The following is a 12,715-nucleotide window of genomic DNA, read 5'->3' on the forward strand; positions in this document are numbered from 1 at the left end:
GTAACATTGGCGAATGTCTTGGCAGGTGCTTGGCAGCCTGGGCCTCGGATGCCAAGCAAATCTCATTGGCTGGTGGAGGGGTTCTCGGGCCGCCCGGGGTACTGATTGATGGAAGGGAGGGCGCAGACACGCAGCTTCCCGCCTGTATGACGCCTCGACCTAACAGAGCGACTTGGTTGCCAAGATATGCCAAGTGGCCGCCAAGTCAGAGCCAAGGCTTGGTATTTGTAGGAGAGGTCTTGGCGGCGCTCCTTGGCCCTCCATCGCCCTTGCCTCTTGGTCACACGCTTTGCCCAGCCCGCCCAGAAATGCCCAGGCTGCTCATGCGGACCCTCATCCACGCTCCACTGTGTGCTTGCTTGACCAAATCGAGAGATTCCTCGGCCCACCAAGAGCGGGTTTGGGTTCTTTCTGTTGTTGGCCGGTTTCCACTCAACGGGTCGCGTCGGGGCCTGTCGGGCATCCATTCCCCTCTTCAAAAAAAGGAAGAAAATTCATCAGAGAAGCAAATGGAAGAACCTGTCCCGGTCGAGGAAGGCGCCACTCCCAGATTAGTTTGATTTGACTGACGTGGACTCGGAAGGCAAACAGAATCGACCCGCCAACTCGTCTCCCAAACGCGACAAAGCTTACCCGTGTGAGGCTCGCGAATTCGCAACTGATGCCAAGCTTTGCCAGCCGGGCCAAGAGATCAACCCTCCGCGTGCCAAGCACTTGGCGACCCGTCTTCCCCGACTCCCGTTTGTCCCTTCAGCGAATACCATCAGCTTGGGTCTAACACAGCCCCTTTTCGCTTGGAACCTTCATTTCAGCGCCGGTTGAACAATCCCGCTGAGCAGGCGGGCGGGGAGCCAAGACTGTCAGCCCGTCACTGCCGCCCAGCTTCGGCGGCTCGAGGGTGGCGCGATGGGATGCGAGTCAAGCCCGACAAACAACACGTGGTTGGACGTTGAACCCGTCTATCCCATCCTGTTTCTTTTGGAACATTCCTTGCTTATCAAAAGCTACGAGGCTACAAACTACATGATTTACACGGCAGCACACAGGATGGCCAATGAGCCGGCTCGTCAGCCGCCTGCTGTTTGCCACCACTGGTCATCGGGTGGCGCGACTCATGGTACGGCCAGACAGCAATTGGGACGGTCGATTGTTCTCTTATTAATGAAGAAAGATGCCGAGATCATCCGCGGGATCCATGACATGATGTGATACCGAGCATCCAGCAGCAGAGAGAACCCCCACCGTCGAACCCCTCCTTGTGACCCACCATTACAACGACATGCCTGCCAAGCACGCTGACACGTGAATATCTTGGAAAGGGGGTTACCGTGTCAGCACACCGAAACGAGGGAGGATTCAGGGGGTTTTCCACAATAGTCATACTGTGCATCTCGATCCCGTTGCCTAGAAAGCAAGTTGCATCTGCCTTGCCGCAAGGTCGCTGCCTCCTGTTGTCATCATCATCTTCCGATTTGCACGCACGGCGCGGAGAGAGACTCCCGGCTTCTTCATCTCGTCTGGGTAAGTCACTATCAACGACAGCCCTCACCTCGATCTTGGCGGTCTCTTGGTCCCTCTTGGCCCCTTCTTGGCTGCTCTTGGCCGCTCTTGGCCTGATCTTGGCGCGAGGTCTGGGCCAAGAACCACCGAGCTTCCCCCAGGTTTCTTGGCCCCTTGGCCCGTTTCCGGCTGCCGTTGCCCAGGAACAAATGGAACTCGAACTCCGGGCTCCCAAGAAAATCCCAAGAAATCCCCAAGACCCAAAGGAGCGGGAGGGCCTTGGCGCCGGCGACAGGAACAAGCTCCTGTTGTGTCGTCATAGCTTCCTTGGTATTCGTACAGGAAAGCTTAACGTTGGCATTGCGGAGAACCAAACATAATAACCAGCGGCTTAGGCCAAGTACACAAGAACGAGGTAAAGTTGGTTCCAAGGGAACACGGCGACTTTTCGGCTTGGGGCGACATTTAGTAACCCCTTTGAAGATGTATATATATTCAGAGCGATCAGAAAGAAAGAAACCCACCAGTTGCTCTGTAATTTGGCATTTTGCCTCTATATGCACTCGGAACTAGGCCTTATGAACGCATTTAATAAGAAAACCCTCGTGTCCGGCTTGCCTACTCCAGCATTCCATTTAGCACTCCCAGGAGGCATCTTCAACCAACAATGCAGCAGTTACCTAGCTACTTCGACAGAAAAAAAAAGACAGACTCAGAAAGGGAGCCGTTGCTGCGTAGACAAATAGATCCAACGGGTGATACATTCATCACGACATCACCATGCCAAAGAACTAACCAACCATCAAACACTGAAGCACCAGCACCATCCCCAACAACACCAGAACCCTTCTCGCCACACACACCCCACCTCATCCACCTACACCCAACCCAACCCAACCCAACCCAACCCCTAAGCATACTCCAACTCCTCATTAATCTTCGAATTACACAAACACCTACACTCCGGCACCGGACACTCGCGATGCCGCGCAAACCACTCCCGCGCATGATCCAGATGCAGCACATGGCCACACGCCACACAAAACGTCGGAAACCGCGCAGTGCGACGCCGCGCCTCATCACCACCCCCCCCAACACCACTACCAACACTACCACTACCACCCGCACTAACAGCACTCCGCGACATACCCACCACCTCCAAACACACCACACACCGCGGCAGGTGCTGCTTGCAACTCGGACAACTAATCCCGCTGGCCACCATCTTCTCCGTGTAGGGATTTGCCTGCTGCTGGTGGGCGCGGGCTTCGGTGCGCGGGGTCGGGGCCGGGGTGGAGGTCGGGGTGGGGACGGCGGAGGCGGTGGTGCCGGTGGAGGTGGGCTTGAAGCCGCTCATGCCCATGCCCATGCCCATGCCGCTGCTGCCGGTTCGGAGGGGGGGTGGGATGGGGGCGGAGGTGGAGGTGGTGGTGGTGGTGGTGGTGGCGGTGTGGGGCGGGGGGAGGGCTTCGGCTTGGAACTCGGCGTCGCAGTAGACGCAGCGCAGGCCGATCTGGCGGGCGGACGGGGGCACGGTGGGGCGGCCGTGGTGCTTGCTGCGGAGGGTGGACTCGACGTCGAACTTGGCGCGGAAGAAGAAGGCGCGGTGGCGCTGGAGGTAGTGGCGGTAGGCGTTGCGCATGGCCGTGGCGCGGATGTCGTCGATGAAGCGCGGCGCGCAGGTGGAGAGGAGGAGGGCGGCCGTCTGCGTGTCGTTGAACTTGTGCACGTAGCGCGCGAGGATGTCGACGAGCGGGTCGGTCAGGCCTGTGAGGATGATGCCCTTGATGTCGCCGCTGTCGATCGCGGCGGCCACTTCTTGATCGAGCCAGTCGGTGAGAGCGTCGTCGCTGAAGTAGCGGACGGCAACGAAGCAACGGTCGCGTAGAGGTAGGGATTTCTGATCGGCGATCTCGGCCCAGTTTCCGGTTGCGATGATGGCCGATATTGCGCGCAGGTAGGGGTCCGTCTTGCAAGCCACGCTTTCGTCGAAGTCCAGCGCTGTTTTAACGTCGTCGCCGTTCTTGTCGATCAGCTGGAGTGCTAGCGAGACGAACAGCAGCTCCGGGTTCTCGGAGCTGGCCTTCTTCAGCACCTGTACAGCCCGCTTTACCTCTCCTCTGAAGACGGCATGGGCGGCGACCATAGTGTACCACGTCGACTCTCTTGCGGGACCCGACATGGACATTGCTTGCTTGAATTCTTCATCGTAGGGGCGGCCGAGGCCGCATATCTCAAGACACATCTCTCTGTGATGCAAACGTTTAGTCTCTACTGTTCCGTCAAACTTGGGTACCCCAAGTTTCTTGTTTATCGCGTTCAGGCAACGCTCCCACCCGGCCTCGTCAGGGGGTAACGAGTCTTCCGACAGCCTCATCTGAGGCTTACTCCCTGTTTAACGTTAGATGCGGAACTAGGGGAAGGTGAAACTACCCACCCAGGTCATTGGTCCAGACGCTATGGACGCCCATGTAACCAAGGTCTAGAGGATGCGATATCATGCCGCCGTCGGCGGCGGCCGCTTCGGCACCTGTTGCACAGTGGTGAGCACCTGAAAATCAACGATGAAGTGTCGGTGTACCCACCAGCAGTCCAGGCCCAAACATCCATCAGCCAAGGGTCATCGGCAACAATCTTCTGATTCCTGACAAAGTCAAAACGGTAGCCTTCTTGTGCGCGAAGAAGCATCGTATGATCAATGGCAAACCGTTCTTTGCTCGAGAGACCCGACATATCCCTAGTGTCAGTGAGGAGTTTCTCGTGCCGCTCCAACTGAGATAAGAGCGCTTCCTCTTGCTGTTCTTTCCCTTGCTTCGAAGCCAACCTCAGAGCATTGAGCTTGTCGGCGATTGGAGATGCGTCGTCAAACAATAATGAGGGGCTGCTCTTAGATGCCTCCGTAACGAGACGTCCATCGGGCGGTACATTTGTTAGGCTCTGTTCTACTAGAGACTTGACGTTCGCTTTTTGGGGCCTAAACAACGGTATGTCGGAGAGGGCCTGTTCGGTCAAAAAGGGGCCAAAGATATCAAGTGCGTGCGGCGGCTCGAAGTTCATCAGCTCCTGGTAATCCGTCCCATCTACGGAGCCGTTAACACTGTCCATTTTCAGAGGAACTCCATGACATACCAGCTTGTCCCCGATGCGGTGGTTGCCACGGTATTAGCTGGAAGGGGTGCTCTGAAGTAAAGGACGGCTTTTGCAGCACGTCAAGTGCGCCATTTGCCCTAAGCACCAACGCCCGGGGCTGAAGAACGGGCGAGCTCAGGGTGATCCAGTCGAACGAGATGATCTTGTCATTTTTGCGGTTGGCTTCGGCGTAGAGAGGGTCCAGCTCGTATGACCGTCTGACCTCGAGAAGCTCGGGACTGCCGTCTACCTTGACATCCTCTTCGAAATACTCCTGTCTCGTCGACAAGACCCTTAGCTGGCCAGTCCGAGAGAGCACGCCAAGCAAGCCCGCTTGGTCACGGCAAAAACGGAGGGCACGTATGAAGGAGTCCCCGCTATCGGAAGGATTTATTTCGTTCTGCACCGCGCGGTCAAGCCACAAAGCCCCGCCCCACGGAAGGCCGTCCTGCTCGAGGGCATTCGTGTAGGACTGGTTGGCGTTATGGCGACTAGTGGCTCGGCGATCCCAGATCATGACACCGGGGATGTCGAGGGCAGAAGACGCAAAGTAGTTTTGGTCAGCATAATCGATGGCCAGGTTGTTGCAGCATTTGGTTTGGAACTGGGCGACTGGCCCCTGTCCTTGGTCTAAGTTGATGCAATGGTTGGTCAGTCAAGAGGTTCGATGTCGCCGTCAACAGCAGTTTTACCTCGTAGATCATGGATTCGCAAGCCCTGGCCTTTGACAGCTGCCACTAGCACGTTCGGATTGTCCTCAAAGAACCTGACACTAGACACCGAGGCATTCAATTCCAGTCTCTCTACCGGGTCCGAAGGAATCCTGACGTCCGCGGGGAAGCCAGAGACAGTAGCATCGATAGCTGAAAGGCGGTTGACGTCCCAAATATGTAGGCAGGTATCGCTCCTGACCCGATCGAGTGCAACGGCCAGTTTCCCGGCTGTACTGAAAGCCACGGCCTGGCAAGTGCGCGACATCTTCAGGCCGAGCTCCAGATAGGCATTGGAGTTGTCATCGATCCGCAACAGATTAACCACGCCAGTCGATGTACCCACGGCGACCAGGCCGGGCACAGTCGGTGACCAGTCGTACGTGGTAAGAGGCGGGAAGTCATCGTGTTTTGTGAGTTTCCTGTGCTCGAATCGTCCTCGCTGGGCTATGCCTGTTGGTTCATAAAGCTGCACCACACGATGCTGCAAGTTGATATGTATAAATGAATCTCGGTTTGCGCTGGGCGACCACTTGATCAAACCCGAGTCGGATCGATCCATTGCGGCGACGGGCGAGACTAGATAGTGATGAATCGCTGATGGTCACTGGCGAGATGCGAATTATGCGATGGATGAGGAGATGAGACGGGGTTGTTCTGAGGCTGGAGGATTGCAGAGAGAAACGAGTGCTGTTTCTCTAGATTCAATCCGTCCTCAATTGCTCACTTGCGTTTGATGTTGCTGGTTTCACCATGTAATAACATAGGGTTAATTTAGTTGTCTAAGTTCATGAAGCATGCTCAGTTGACCTGCCACATCCAAGAGAGCTTTGGGAGCTTCCCGAATTAGTAGGTTAACCCTAACCCCTCATTCGCGCTCCCGGCAGGCAATGCAGGAGGGGCCCAAAATTTCTGGCTTGGTGGGATCGATTGGATCCCTTGAACGCTAAGTCTCGAATCGCTCAAGAAACACCCAAACATCAAACGACAGTTTTCTTTCCAACGCGCAACATTAAGTGGGAAAAAAATAAAATGGGGAATAAACGACCGCACCAAGACACCGAGTCTTCGGGCCACGGCTTTGAGAACGCCGCGAGAAAACGACTAAGAACCAACCGCCCGCATAGACCAAAGCCTGCGGCCGTCGACCTCGACAGCCTCAATGCGATCAAGAAGCGTGCTAGGGCGATCGAGAGACTGCTGGCGCGGGACAACTTGAAGATTCCGGCAAACAAACAGAACGACCTTGAGCGAGAGTTGGCGGCACACAAGCGGCGCATTGAAGATGCGCGGATGAAGAAGGATAGAAGCCACATGATACACAAATACCACATGGTTCGGTTCTTTGGTATGTCCCCGATCTTCATCCCTACTACCCACATTGCCGCTCCTAACCCCGCCATCAGAAAGGAAAAAGGCAATGCGGTTTGCCAAGCAGCTCGAAAAGAAGGTTGCGGAAGCCACGGACCCCGAGGAAGTTGCCCAGCTCAAAGCCGACCTTCATGTTGCGCAGGTCGACATCGACTATGCGATATACTTTCCATTCATGGAACCCTACATCAGCTTGTACGCCGCGGCCGCAGCGGGGGAAAAAGAGGAGGCAAACAAGGCGGCGCTATATCTGCGCACGCCGCGGCCGCCCATGTGGACTGTTGTTGAGAAGACGAGGGAGGACGGCCAGGCAGCGCTCGAGAGGCTGCAGAATAGGCGTCCGCAGACGGATTCGAGTTCGGAGGCTACCCAGCAACCAGTACAGGACGATGTCGCAGGCAAACAACACTCGGCAACGAAGGGGAGAAAGGGAGCCCAACAGCCCGGGGCGAAGACGCCAAAACCAGGGCCAAATCAGAAGAAGGGGCCGGCTAGGAAACCGAAATACAACGAGGAGGAGAGCGATGATGGTGGTTTCTTCGAAGAGGATTAACGGCGGTTTTTGTGAGCATAGCAAGCGGGGCCCAGCAAGGTGGATGGTCTCTAGTCTTTACTAGTGTTGTCAAGCGACTGGCCTGAATTCTGATACCCATTACCGAGAAGAGAGAATTCGCATGGTTTTTCCGCCCATTTCTCACGTATCACACGAGGCTATGTGTGATGAGTTTGAGTTAGAAGCACGGAATTGAAGTTCGGGTCGACCCGTGAGCAAGCCAAGCGACGAGTGCCGTTTGTACAAGCATATAAGTACATGTTGATGTCAACCTGATTTGCTACCCAGCACTAGGATACCCTCCAACAGTTTTCTGCGTATTTCTCTAGTTCTTGAACGCTCAAGATAAAGTCACCCTCTCCAGGGCCCGCACTTCGAAGAAACAAGAGGCTGAACCCTAATACCAATGCACCAGTAACATTATATGATACCGGGTCAGTCGTGGTGTTCTCAGTCATCGAAATAGTTTGCCGGAGCACCGGCTGGAGGGCGGAACTACCACGTGTTGTCATCGCTCCCGGGCGAGTACTGTGAGGCTCTTCCTCCCACTTCTCCAAGGTAATGGCGCGGCGGGTATGTTCAAATTTGGCGAGAAGGATAATCTTGACCTGGTGATCCGACGCAGAAAACCACCATCTCATTTGGTCACGTAATTCGGCCAATGGATAAGATTCTCCTGCTTCGACGACCAGTGTTGGCCAGATGGGTCTTATCGCCATTCGGGATTTTGGGCCGCCGGTAGAGTCACCCTCCCCATAAACTCCACGATGGCCTCGTGCTCGATGTGTAGTGGCACCCATGGATACCCAACTTTCTTCTCGGCCGCTTCTGACAAGTTGAACGATGTATTTTTGATGGATTTCGAGATGGAGTCTTTCATGTAGATCGGTGGCGGTCGTGATGAGAAGAATCTCACGATCGCTATCGTAGCGGCGGAAACGGAATCTGCGCCGCCTCTTCTCTCGCTCACGCTCGATTTTGGCGAAACGAGTAGGCGAGACATCTGGTATAAATTTGGTATACTGCTAGCATGAGACAAGAGGGTAATACAATACGTGTAACGACCAGGCAATCTCCAGTGTTGCTATTGATCGCGTCGAAGAGATCCTGCACATTGGTAAACCGGATAATTGGTACATCATCGCCTTGGTTTGATCGTGGCACAGTGGACACAGACGAGGCCGATGCCGATATCGACGGAGATGCCGTTGACGTCATGGTGGAAGTGAAAATACTCTGCAGGTGGAAGAAACAAACCGGGGTTCATAGAGGCTGTTAGAGGGTTCAAATCATCGGCTCGCATACAGGCTTTGGGTCGATGAAAATACTAGGCGCGTGCTATGTACCTAGGTATGTAATAGAAGAGAGGTGTGGGCGAAGTTGTGGTGGGAGAGGATGGTGATAAATGGAGTGGGGTTGGGGGGAATGACTTGGATTTGCAAGAATAGTGATAGTTCAGACGAGAACTTCAGATGAAGAAAGACAAGAATGGGGAAGTGTGGGGTTGTTTTTATTCAAGGTATATTCACGCATTCAAGTTTGCGAATCGAATCAGATGAACCTGTGAGCTGTGAACCAAAAAGCAGATCTAGGCCGCCGTGGTAGGCCTCACTCACACTTTCCCATAAACGAAGAAACTCAAACGAGTTCAACTCAACCTCCCTCAACCTTCCGCCACTCCCACCCAACAAGGAAATCAAAAGTCAGGTATCCTCACAAACAAAAACATGGCTGCCAATAATACGGCGGTCACATCGTCGATACTGGACGAACCCGTCGACTATCGCGACCTGAAAGAATGGATCGAGGAGCAGGAGCGAAACCCGAAACCACTCACGCCGCTCCAGCAGCGGGCCATCTCCGACCTCAGACGCTCTATTGAACCCGAGATTGGCGTCCGCGATTGGGTCAGCCTAATGAATCGTACTTCAAACACCCACCCCCTATCACTCTTAACACCCCTCACTAACCCCCCACCAGGATACACCCAAGCCCACGGTGGGACCCCGGCCTTCATCGACGAGCCGGCTCCAGACGAGAGATGGACCTACCGCTGCATCTTCAAGCCGACCGCCGACACCGAGCAAATGTCCTTCCCCAACTCCGAAGCGGGCTTCACCCCCAACGAGCACGGCGTGCCCGCCGCCCCCAGCTTCGGCCGCAAGAAAGACGCCAAACAGTACGCAGCCAAGTGCTGCGTCGAGTGGCTCATGAAGGGCGGCTACATGCCGTCGGACGGCAAGAGCGTCGAGTTCCCCAAGCCCCCCAAGACGTCCCGACACGCCAGCAGCACGCCGACGCCCACCCCAGCCGCGAAGAAACCCCGCGGAGACAACAACAACAACAACAACAACAACCACGCCGATGCCCCTCCCAACCACCCCAAGAAACGAGCCGCCAACAGCGACGACGACGACGAAGACGACGACCCGCCCGCCACCAAGCGCGTCGCCACCCTCTGCCAGCTCCTCGGCCTCGCCATCCCGCAGTACAAGATCACCCCAGCCGTCCTCCTCCCCACCCTCGACCCCTCCACCACCACTTCCACCACCACAACCATAATCCCACCCCCCATCACACCATCCAACCCACAATTCTTCGACGGCCGCGCCGACTTTGGCGCCGACGCCATCAAGGTGCCGGAGGGGCTGGGGCGGGTGAGCAACGTGTATGGGCGGCGCAACGCGCGGGAGAAGGTCGCGGAGGAGGTGCTGGCGTGGTTGGTGGCGGAGGAGGGGCGAAGGATGGCCGAGGTCGAGGAGATGATGGCGCAGGTGGGGGAGTTACCTACCTAGTTAGTTAGAGGGGGGAGAGGGAGAGAGGGAGGGGAGGAAGGGGGGTGGGAGTTGGGGTTGGGAGTTAGGACTGGGATGGGTATGGGGTTGGGGGTCATGGTTGTGGCTCGCGGTGCGTTCGTTGCGAGTGGCGATTTATTGCTGGGGGATATGATTGCGATTTAGGACATGGCTGGATGGGTTTCGGGATCGAGCTTGGACGTAGTGGTCCACAAGTCAAGGGCTGACGGGACGATGCACTTACGATTGGATGGGCAACGGCATATCGCGAGTTGATAACGGTGATTTAGGAAACGCTATAGATAGCCTCTTGCGATTTCGAGAAACCCAGAGTTACCGATTCCATAACCTGGCCAAATCCTCATCTTCTCTTACGTCTGACACGCTCACCTCCCCCGGCCCCTGCCACGTCCTCCCCTCCTACCACCACCACCACCACTCCCCCCTTTTCCATGCGGCGCCCTCACTTGAAGACCCTCCGGCAAGTCTGCCACCTTCACGCCATCCTTCCAGAGCAGCCCCACATTCTGTTTCCTCCCGATCACCTCCTTAAAATACTTCAGCGGCACCAGCCCGTTAGCATCGCCCTCGGTCAGCACCACCCCGTTGTCACTCATCCACCACTTGATCCCGCCATCCCTCAAACTGGCTGCCACATCGACATAGATCAGCACCTCCGCATCCCTGCGCATCCCGCTGATCACCCCGGCCTCCGAGTCCTCGGGCACCCCGGTGCTAAAGTGCACGTGGTTCCGCCCCATGGGCTTGAGCCCGCCGCTGGCGATGATGGACGGCCAAAAGGCAAAGTAGGTGCCGTGGATGACGGCGGGCGGGATGGCGACGGCGCCCTCGGGGAGGGCGGCGGTGCCGTTCTTGTCGTCGGCCGGCAGGGCGAGGGCCTTGAGGAGGTGCTCGCTGTCCAGCTTGATGGAGTGGCCTTGGTTGGCGCGGATGAGCCACTCGGACGGGTCGGTGGCGGACTCGTCGAGGTCGGGGTTGGTGGCTGGGTTGGGCTTCATGGTGAAGCGCTGCTTGTCGTTGTTGTGGACGGCGTTGAGGATCTCGGAAAAGGTGGGAGCGAGGACGCGGATAGGGCCCCATTGAAGCTGGAAGAGGTTTGTTAGTTACCGTATACCGTAGGGAAGAGCCGCACCCCCATTCTTGAATACATCATCACACCACCACCACTTCATCACCCATCACACACCCACCCCCTGCCCAACCAACCCAACCAACCCAACCCAAAAAAAAAAAAAGGTACTCACCACCCTCCCCAAATCCGCAAACCCCTCCCTATCCAACTCGACCCCCGCCTCCCCCGCCCGATGCCTCAACAGCCTCGACAGCGCCCTCGACAAATCCACCTCACGCTGCGCCCTCCCCCCTCCACTCCCACCACCACCACCACCACCCCTACCACCTCGGCCACCCTTTCCCCTCCCACCCCCACGCCTCCCGCCGCCTATGGCTCGGGATGACGACAGGGCTAGGTCTTCGAGGCGGTCTGTTAGGGCGTCGTTGTCTGTGGGATCCATTGTTGCGGGTTTTGCTGGTGGGGTAGTTGTAAGTTTGTGGTTGAGTTTGACTTTGCGCTTGAGGTGAGTGAGTTGAGATTTGGGGATGTGTTTTGCTGCTGGGGCTGTGGTTGTGGATAAGAATTTGGTGAATGTGAATATGGTGGGGGTGTGGGTGGCGAGTGCGGTTGCTGTTGAGAAAAGCCGGGGTGGTGTTAAGAGGCGTTTTTGCATGAGTATATAAATGGAAAGGATGTGGATGAGCAGAGCAAGCTGAAGTGGTGCTTACTTTTTGGGAGTTGCTTGTTACGTGGAAGTAGATCCTGAAATTCAATGTGGGGTTGAAAGCCTAAGACAGGACGTTGTGAGAGGCTATTCTTCGGTTTAATCGTGAGGCCAGGGCGCGCTGGGAAAAGGCCATGAATCGCCTGCCAGGGGAGGTGGATGATATATATTCTTTGACCCAAGATGGGATGAATTGAGCAGAGCATAGCTGGGCCACTTGTTCTCTTTTGTAACCCTTGGGAAGTCTCTGTGAACCCAAGCCAGGTCTTGTTCCGGTGACTCATGCCGGGCAGCCCAACTTCAATTCAAGCAAAAAAGAGATAGAACTCAAGGTCTCAAGGTGATCAAAAACGGAAACTCGTCATCATTGTACAATCAGTCAACAATTAGATACAGCCCTTCAACTCCCAACCCCTCCCACGGTTGGCTGCCCGCCAGCTCACCCGTATTTGTGCCCACACGTCCGTTCCAACCCAAGGGTATCGACGACCGTCCAAATCCTGCCCGCCGCCAACACCAGACAGAACCGACCTGGAAGAGAGATAAACACGAGCGCCCCTAGTTAATTAAGTCAAGACCGCCGAAACCACCCTCCGCACCGATGCAGAAGCAAAAACAACCAGACGACCAAAACGAGTAAAAAGCGCAACCGACGCCCTGTAAAAATAACAATGGCGTAAAACGTCGTCCTCCCTTTTTGTCCCCCTTCCTTCCAAAACATAATCAAAACACTCCATCTTGCCCATTAGCGTTTCGTTTCTGCGTAGGCAGTCGTCGAAACCAAGCCGCCATCCTCATGGTCGATTCCGAGACGGCCGTCCAACGCCCTTGTCCAAAATCCTCCAACTGAACCAAGAT

The 12,715-nt window shown here is 55.8% G+C and overlaps 6 protein-coding genes across 6 annotated transcripts; 2 read left to right on the forward strand and 4 right to left on the reverse strand.

Moving 5' to 3' along the window:
• Nucleotides 1–1,015: 1,015 nt before the first annotated feature.
• On the reverse strand, nt 1,016–1,820 carry F5144DRAFT_613657 (uncharacterized protein; the record flags this gene model as incomplete). Its single annotated transcript, XM_066791753.1, has 2 exons — nt 1,016–1,517; nt 1,550–1,820. 2 exons carry the CDS (start codon nt 1,818–1,820, stop codon nt 1,405–1,407), a joined length of 384 nt encoding a protein of 127 aa, XP_066641244.1. The 3' UTR covers nt 1,016–1,404.
• A 151-nt stretch (nt 1,821–1,971) lies between these two features.
• On the reverse strand, nt 1,972–6,142 carry F5144DRAFT_631111 (uncharacterized protein). The gene is made up of 5 exons (XM_066792449.1): nt 5,322–6,142; nt 4,630–5,259; nt 4,086–4,580; nt 3,938–4,030; nt 1,972–3,891 (listed from the first exon to the last, which is right to left on the reverse strand). Exons 1-5 carry the CDS (start codon nt 5,899–5,901, stop codon nt 2,411–2,413), a joined length of 3,279 nt encoding a protein of 1,092 aa, XP_066641245.1. The 5' UTR covers nt 5,902–6,142; the 3' UTR covers nt 1,972–2,410.
• A 147-nt stretch (nt 6,143–6,289) lies between these two features.
• Nucleotides 6,290–7,408, forward strand: F5144DRAFT_286696 (uncharacterized protein). The gene is made up of 2 exons (XM_066783764.1): nt 6,290–6,687; nt 6,746–7,408. The coding sequence occupies exons 1-2, from the start codon at nt 6,372–6,374 to the stop codon at nt 7,261–7,263; spliced, it is 834 nt and encodes a 277-aa protein (XP_066641246.1). The 5' UTR covers nt 6,290–6,371; the 3' UTR covers nt 7,264–7,408.
• Nucleotides 7,409–7,458: 50 nt separating this feature from the next.
• F5144DRAFT_286712 (uncharacterized protein) lies at nt 7,459–8,735 on the reverse strand. The gene is made up of 2 exons (XM_066783765.1): nt 8,319–8,735; nt 7,459–8,266 (listed from the first exon to the last, which is right to left on the reverse strand). Exons 1-2 carry the CDS (start codon nt 8,479–8,481, stop codon nt 7,554–7,556), a joined length of 876 nt encoding a protein of 291 aa, XP_066641247.1. The 5' UTR covers nt 8,482–8,735; the 3' UTR covers nt 7,459–7,553.
• Nucleotides 8,736–8,990: 255 nt separating this feature from the next.
• F5144DRAFT_494892 (uncharacterized protein) lies at nt 8,991–10,058 on the forward strand (the record flags this gene model as incomplete). The annotated part of the gene is made up of 2 exons (XM_066786063.1): nt 8,991–9,186; nt 9,244–10,058. The coding sequence occupies 2 exons, from the start codon at nt 8,991–8,993 to the stop codon at nt 10,056–10,058; spliced, it is 1,011 nt and encodes a 336-aa protein (XP_066641248.1).
• Nucleotides 10,059–10,444: 386 nt separating this feature from the next.
• Nucleotides 10,445–11,593, reverse strand: F5144DRAFT_593994 (KptA family-domain-containing protein; the record flags this gene model as incomplete). Its single annotated transcript, XM_066790522.1, has 2 exons — nt 10,445–11,164; nt 11,324–11,593. The coding sequence occupies 2 exons, from the start codon at nt 11,591–11,593 to the stop codon at nt 10,445–10,447; spliced, it is 990 nt and encodes a 329-aa protein (XP_066641249.1).
• Between the last annotated feature and the right edge of the window lie 1,122 nt (nt 11,594–12,715).

The sequence above is a fragment of the Chaetomium tenue genome (genome assembly GCF_020726465.1).
Source record: "Chaetomium tenue strain MPI-SDFR-AT-0079 chromosome Unknown F5144scaffold_5, whole genome shotgun sequence".
In the NCBI taxonomy this organism is placed as follows: Eukaryota; Fungi; Ascomycota; class Sordariomycetes; order Sordariales; family Chaetomiaceae; genus Chaetomium; species Chaetomium tenue.